General features: G+C 42.8%; 1 protein-coding gene across 1 annotated transcript; it reads left to right on the forward strand.

Moving 5' to 3' along the window:
* Positions 1-245: 245 nt before the first annotated feature.
* Positions 246-7,864, forward strand: rad21b (RAD21 cohesin complex component b). Its single transcript, XM_042076580.1, has 14 exons — positions 246-344; positions 1,087-1,279; positions 1,596-1,725; positions 1,945-2,041; positions 2,135-2,241; positions 2,391-2,600; positions 2,916-3,044; positions 3,442-3,570; positions 3,930-4,153; positions 4,631-4,784; positions 5,315-5,457; positions 5,699-5,860; positions 6,293-6,376; positions 6,527-7,864. The coding sequence occupies exons 2-14, from the start codon at positions 1,136-1,138 to the stop codon at positions 6,716-6,718; spliced, it is 1,905 nt and encodes a 634-aa protein (XP_041932514.1). The 5' UTR covers positions 246-344; positions 1,087-1,135; the 3' UTR covers positions 6,719-7,864.
* Positions 7,865-7,883: the final 19 nt, after the last annotated feature.

Below are 7,883 nucleotides of genomic sequence, written 5' to 3' on the forward strand. Positions count from 1 at the left end.
ATAACTATTAGAAAGGCTTAGATGGAACCCATGTTTGCAAATAATAATAAGCCTAGTGTATTCACACACACACATACATACATACATACATACATACATACATAGATACATAGCCTACATACAGACAGGCACACATTAGGCTAAGACATTTATTATTTTCTTCATGCACATGGCTTATATCTGCCACGCCTACTCTGGCATGACATTAGACCATAAACATCCTGTAGATTCAAACCCCCTTTCGGCGGGCGGATGGAGAGCAGGGGGACAGCGCCATTTTGCTTATTTTGGTGATTCTGTAGGAGGAGGGGTGGTGGAAAGCCACATTGCGGCCGCCTGGAAGGGTAAACCCGGCGAAATTAGTTATTTGATGCAATAAAACGTGTCAATGTTATTGCATGCATGGTTGCGATGTTTTCATTTTGTCTTGCAAATACGTTATACAGCATGGCTTGCTGACGTATCCACTTAGTGACAGCTGAGGCTGAACGCCGACGCTGCTTTTAAAGCTAGCAATAGATATCTAGCAAGCAAGGTATTTTGCCTTTCCGTTTCTTTCGTATGTGGCGAGTTGATAGCCTTACTGCTGGCTGTGTAAATGGAACTGCATGGTTTTATTCGTGCGCGAGTCGGTCAACCTCGCGACATTACTGGCCGCTGTCAGACGCAGCTGTGGGCACTGCTGTCAAATTCTGCAGCATATCGGTTACAGTGTCAGTCGCTTTTATGGTATGATGTCCTAATCCACAATTTTAGACGGATATTCAGATGGTATGACGTCAACTAATGCGTCTAACCTATCATTCAAATAGCGCTTGTTAATCTTCAAAACATTAGTGATTTTATTTGTGCCGATACGCAAACGCCAGATTTCGTCAACACAAAGTCTGATCACTGATCAACACCACATTTCACAGATAAAAGTCACGTGTAAAATTCAGCCTTAAGTAGGCTAACCTATTTTAAATGATGGGCAGGAACTGTTACAGAGCTGTTACTGTCTGTTTACACTTGGAACTAGGCCTTATCATTTAACTGTAGGTTGTCAGTCGTGCAAACTGTTAAGATGCCATTTCCACTCCTCAGGTTTGGTGTCCCCCACCCCTACCACCTGGTGGTCTGAGGTGCCAGGACAATGTTCTACGCCCACTTCGTTCTCAGCAAGCGTGGGCCGTTGGCCAAAATTTGGCTGGCGGCCCACTGGGATAAGAAGCTGACCAAGGCCCATGTGTTTGAATGCAACCTTGAGAGCAGTGTAGAGAGCATCATTTCTCCCAAGGTGAGGTCCTCAGAAAATTGCATGTAAGGTGGATCTCTTCAGTCTGTGCCAAAATATTAGTATGATGCAACACTTATGAAGTCCTGCAACATGTACTTTGACATTGTAGTATGCTTAAAATGGACATGCCTCAAGTGCATTCTTGTGAAAATGTTGGGAATCATTAGTCCTTATGGGAACCAGTAACCTATAGAATAATAAATTTTGACAATCATCACATATGTCTGCCGAATACAAATAACAAACATATTTCTTTCTGTTAGATACATGCAGTCTGATACTAGTCAAGTTGTCAAGTTATGTATTTCATTTGTAGGTGAAGATGGCTTTACGGACATCCGGTCACTTACTCCTTGGTGTAGTGAGAATCTACCACAGAAAGGCTAAGTATCTGCTGGCAGATTGTAACGAGGCCTTCATCAAGATCAAGATGGCGTTTCGACCAGGTATGTTCAGATTAATTAATTGTTTATGGATTTAAAAAGCTTGACATAGCCCTAGGAAATCCCCAGTTTGAGTTATGCCATTATGCCATTTATGGGAAAACTGAGAAACTTCTTTATAATAATTCTTCACAGAACTGCATTTTTATTCAGTGCTAGGTAAGGTAACATCTTCTTTAGGCATGTCTTTGACTGGTGTTTGATGATGGTTTGGAAATTAAGGTGTTGTGGACTTACCGGAGGAGAACCGTGAAGCTGCCTACAACGCCATCACCTTGCCAGAGGAGTTCCATGACTTTGACCAGCTGCCAGACCTGGAGTGAGTGGGCTTTCTTCATTTTCCTCAACTGCTAGAGTATTGGACATTATTATGTAGTATGGAATACTCATGATGGCTTGATGTGTCTTGCAGTGACATAGATGTTGCGCAGCAGTTCAGTCTGAATCAAAGTCGTGTGGAAGAGATCACCATGAGGGAGGAGGTTGGTAACCTCAACCTGCTTCAGGAGAATGACTTTGGTATGTAGCACTACATCTGTGCTCCTTATCGTCTACTGCTAGTAACTCTTTCTAGACCAACTAAAGATGCATGAAAGATCTTTGTCTTGTGATGCCTGCTTTCCTGGTTGAATTATGTTTAAACCAACCTTTTTCTTTTGCTCCTTCAGCTGATTTTGGGATGGATGACCGTGAGATGATGAGAGAAGCGAGCGCCTTTGAGGATGACATTATCCATGGAGCGTCTGCTTCCAACCTGCTCCTAGAGCCAGAGTCCAGCAGTGGGCAGATAACTGACAAGTCCAACCACCTGGAGTTTGACCAGTACAAGGACGACTTTGGTGACAATCCCATGGAGAGCAGCGAAGGAGGCATGCTGGGTAAAAATAAATAAATAAACAATGGCCAATTGATTTAGATGTTTGTGTGCATAAGTTTGGAAGAAAAACAATTATGCATACATTACCTATCTCAGACAATTAAGCACTAACTAAATGAATTTCTGTGTGTGTGTAAACTTGTTTAACTTAAATCCAAGAGTTTAGGTGTTAAGCTCACATTTCCTAAGGACCTTGTCTTTAATGAGCTCTGTTGAAAGTTAAAAATGCCCACATACTGAGGCCAAATGAATTAATAGAAGAGTGATTCTCAGTCAGTAATGCGATGAAGAGGCTGAACATTTACACGTCTCCCAGTTGACAAGCTCCTGAGCAATGAGGATGGTGGTGGCATCTTTGATGACCCTCCAGCTATCACAGAGAACGTGATGATGCCAGCGGGAGAACCCGGCGGTGATGATGATGATGACTATGACAACATGTCAGGTGAGCGGATTCGCTGGGAGGGATCTCTGATCCTAAAATTTACCCATATACTTATGGCACCCTTAACCCTTAAAAAGATTAGCCCTTGGGGTTATCTGGTTGCGAAGCGCAATAATAAACAAACTTAATATGCTCTTTTCCTATGCCAGTTTCCAACCTGAAACTAGAAAGTTGAAAAGGTGTAAGGTAAAAGGTGAAATGTAAAAGAGTGAAAGGTGAAAAGAATCAGAGTGAGATCATGTATAATCATTAGGATTGTATGAAGGGGATTGTAGGTCACTAGTAGTTAGGAATGTAAAGGTTTGAATTTGGTGTCTCTCACAAATTGCAGTCATAGACTAGGATTGACATGTTTTGGGTTATGAATGGGTGTATTTTCTGATGGGTGATCCTGCAGCCGGAGGCCCTGATAGTCCCGACTCTGGACCAGTGGGGCAGCTGCCTGTCATGACTGACCAGACGGAGCAGACCACACTGGTGCACAACGAAGAGGAGGCCTTCGCCCTGGAGCCCATCGACATCACAGGTCAGAGCGCAGAGCAGCCTCTTTCTCAAAACTGGATCGCCAACTCCTTTTTCAGAGCATTGGAAGGCACTTCCTGTTGAAACCTAAATGAAAGAACAATTTGGAAAGTCTGTAAAGTTCATCTGAAGGAGGGGATAGGGCTTTTACAAAGGGGAATTTTCTAATAGTGCACTTTTCCCCATGACTGTACTGTTCCGTGCTTTAATCAGTATGTCATACCATACAAGCACCAGGAGGCCCGCAATCAGTTTATGTGCAGATATGCTTGAAAGCTCTTGAAAGGACTTTGATGTTCCTGAGAAAAAGCTAATGCTTCTCCTTTGACATTCCATTACACTGTATCTCTGGCTCAACAACAGTGAAGGAGACCAAGGCCAAGAGGAAGAGGAAGCTGATCGTGGACAGCGTGAAGGAGCTGGACAGCAAGACCATCCGGGCCCAGCTGAGCGACTACTCGGACATCGTCACCACACTGGACCTGGCGCCCCCTACCAAGAAGCTGATGATGTGGAAAGAGACGGGTGGCGTGGAGAAGCTCTTCTCCCTCCCCGCACAGCCGCTGTGGAACGGCAGACTCCTCAAGGTCAGGGGACGCGGCTCTCTGCTGTGACGACGTAACTCATGTGTCATGCAGGGTAATCACACATAATGCATTGCATAGCCTTAAGGATATTGACCCTCATTTGTCCTCATTGCCCCTCGTTTTATACTTGGTTGACTTGTGTTGTTAGTTGAGTGCTATGTTTGCATTAGAAGCTCAGTTAGCCTGTATTATGTGAGCTAAAGTAGAACTCCAGACTCCATGAAAGATTCATGTTGGATTCAATAGGGAAAATTTGTTAATTGTCTGCACATGACATTGTAATACCATAGTTTGTGTTTTAACTCCTGTGTCCACTAGCTGCAGTTAATATCCATAATGAATTACTGCTGGGAAGTGCTATTACTTTTACTCTGCTTTTACATTTTTAGGACTCTGCAGGTCTTGCTGTGTAGTTCAGCTCAGTAGTTGAGTAGCCTGTGTGCTTACTGTATGTGTGTGTGTGTCGTGTCTGCACAGATGTTTACGCGATGCCTCACCCCTCTGGTGCCGGATGAGCTGAGAAAGAGGAGAAAAGGGGGCGAGGCCGACAGCCTGGACGAGTTCCTTAAGGATCTGGAGAACCCAGAGGTTCCTCGGGAGGAAGCCATGGGCCAGCAGAGGGACATCATTGGTGGGTTTGTGGCCAATCAGTCTTCATGTGCTCACATCCACAATAATAACCAAGCCTACTTGACCATGTGCTTGCTTCTGTGTGGTGAATCTGAATTTGTTTGCATCGTATGTTTCATTTATTTATTTAGCGTTTTTCTGATTGGAAAACAATCAGACTACCGGTAGTGATGTATATTATATTGCTGTAATATAAAAAAATATTCTTTACATATTAATGTTTCAGTTGATAGCTGATGAGTGGCTTAACATGTGCTTAATATAAATAACATTTTGCATGACAGATCAAAGCGGTGTTGTAAAAGTCGATAATTCCATGGGCAGGATTAGCCACAGGGTTACTCCATGTGGATTCACTCAGAGTCCAGAAAGATTAAACATCTCTGCCTTGCTTGTCATTAATATTGTATACATTCTGATAAATGAATTGATCCAAATCACCCCTTAATTCACCAGTAGGCCTACTCACCAGGAAATTACATTAAGTATTAATAAAGCATATTTTAAGAATGAATCTTTTCGCGCACCCAGACCAGACAATCCTGGAAGAGCCTAGCGTGCTGCAGACATCGGCCATGGAGGGAAGCAGGACCCTGGACGAGTCCATGATGCCCCCTCCCTCCTCACATCGGGGCCAGAAGCGCAAAGCCCAGGAGGTCCAGGATAACATGTCCGTAAGTGCTACTATGATCATGCACATCAGTATTTACTGCTGTAAGTGAACGGGGTTCTGAGCATATGGATTTGCCATTTGTTGTACTGAAGTGAACAATTCCAGAATAATGGATAGTTTTATACAGTTCTCATGTTAATCATATTCTATATTTGTATATTTGTAGTATTTGAGGTAAATCATTTATGTGAAAGTTGAGTGCTAACTACCGTTGTTTCCTACCGCTTTCCTCATGTGAGTAGATCATTGATGATGACCGGGCTTCCATAGTGTCAACGCAGATGCCTGTGCAACCTGTGGAGCTTCCCCCAGAGGAGACACCCAACCTCAGTCAGCTCATCCCAGAGCTGGACCTGCTGGGTGAGAAGAGCAAGGACAAGAAGGATGATGACGAAGAGGAAGAGGTGAGACGTCATCATGCACAATTCAGTGGACATTTTACATTCACATTTGTTAATTTTGCCGACACTGTTGTCCAAAGTGACTTATGTCAGCTATATTACAAGGGGTTACGTTGTCTCCGGAGCAATTTTGCGGTTAAGTGCCTTGCTCAAGGGCACAATGGTGGAAGCCAGGAATTGAACCCATAACTTTCAGGCTACTGCACACTAGCACAGCTCCTTAACCATTACACTACCACAACCGTACTTGTCTGTGCTTGTGTCATATACTGTAGAATAGATTGTCCATTGTCATGGAGTTACTATGATACAGCGATACACAGGTAAATTGCACTACACTGATACACAGCTAAATGTTTCAGTTTAGGAGTGCACAGGCAAACACAAATTATTTTTATACCTTGACTCTGAACTTTCTTTTTCTCTTTTCTTCAGGAGGAGGAGGGTCAGGGTGGTGACCAGGATCAGGAGGAGAGGCGGTGGAACAAGAGAACCCAGCAGATGTTGCATGGCCTTCAGGTATCGTACACAGTATTTTGCTTCATTTGACTATTGTCCAATCGAGAATTATTTTATTTAGCGCAATTGATCTCCTAGTACATTTTGCCGTTATAGGCAAGTCAGTAGAGAAAAAGAAACTGAACTTTACCCTATCTGGTGTCTGTGTAGAGGGTTTTGGCCAAAACTGGAGCCGAGTCCATCAGCCTGTTGGAACTGTGCAGGAACAACAACAAGAAGCAGGCTGCCGCCAAGTTTTACAGCTTCCTGGTTCTGAAGAAACAGCAGGCCGTGGAGCTTTCGCAGGCCGAGCCCTACAGCGACATCATTGCCACGCCTGGTCCGCGATTTCATATCGTCTAGCCGTCTTGTCCACACCCATCCTCCTAAGTCCACTCCTGCTTGTTGGGGTTTGATTCTCTCTATGGTGAACTGTTGTTACTGTTCAGAATGTTTTATTTCTGTTGGTTTATGAAGTGCCCGTTGTCCATGTGCTTTGTTTTTAAAGCTTGGAGTTCAGAAGTCTTATGTTTTCAGTCTGAATGCAGGATTGGACATTTTTTATTATGATAAAAAAAATGTTTTAAAAGAAGTTTTTACTCAAATAGTGTTTACAATAAGCATGCAGTATTAGCCCTGGATTTTTAAACTCATCTTTAAGAAAAATAGGTACATTTTTCTTTGCTCACCAGCATTTGTCTTACAGGCTGACTTATGGCTTAAATTCCACAGGAATTGCATACCGTAAAATTAGCATGGGCAAAATGCTTTAGATTGTGTTTATGCTCAGCCTTGGACTTTTCAAACTTTTAAAACCACTGATTGTTGGAGATTATATCTTCATGTTGCATGTGACATGACAAAAAGTATTGTTTTTTAATGACTACTACACCATAGTAGTATTACATGGACGGCTGTCACGTCTATTGGTTTAATTTAATAATGCACAGTATAAGCTAGTTGTGTTGTCTCCAGACTTACAATAATGTCATACTGGCACGATAATGTCCGTGTGCATCAATCCCCCTTTGCATTTGTTTGTTATTGTTATTTATTACACCTGTAAGTTATTTACTTAAAACTTTTGTGGCCTGACAAGTAGAGCCAGATATACAGATACAGCGCAAAATCAATAGCGTACATAGAGTGCATGGGATGACTAATATCTGTCGCCTTTATATTGTCCTTGCATTGTTACCGAAACCTTTCTCAACAGAAAAAAACACTACACATTGCACCTTCTACCTAATGCACTGGAGGTTTATTCAGTGCTGCATGTCACTTTGCAGAATGTTGGTAGCATTCACAAAGTTAATTACTTATTACTTATTACTGTTATTATTGTGGCCGGCAAAGCACAACTATGGATCTACAAAACAGCAGTCGTATAAGTATATATACTCTTTTGATCCCCTGAGGGAAATTTGGTCTCTGCATTTATCCCAATCCAGTGAATTAGTGAAACTCACACAGCACACAGTGAACACACAGTGAGGTGAAGCACACAAACATGGCGCAGTGAGCTGCC

This window comes from Alosa sapidissima, chromosome 21 (genome assembly GCF_018492685.1).
Source record: "Alosa sapidissima isolate fAloSap1 chromosome 21, fAloSap1.pri, whole genome shotgun sequence".
Classification (NCBI taxonomy): Eukaryota; Metazoa; Chordata; class Actinopteri; order Clupeiformes; family Clupeidae; genus Alosa; species Alosa sapidissima.

What these genes read in the sequence shown, in the direction of transcription:
- rad21b (XM_042076580.1), top strand. Translation starts at nt 1,136, where the DNA reads ATGTTCTACGCCCACTTCGTTCTCAGCAAGCGTGGGCCGTTGGCCAAA. An exon ending in GCTTCAGGAGAATGACTTTG is followed by an intron (nt 2,242 to 2,390) that starts GTATGTAGCACT and finishes TTGCTCCTTCAG; the next exon opens with CTGATTTTGGGATGGATGAC. An exon ending in ATGATGACGAAGAGGAAGAG is followed by an intron (nt 5,861 to 6,292) that starts GTGAGACGTCAT and finishes TCTTTTCTTCAG; the next exon opens with GAGGAGGAGGGTCAGGGTGG.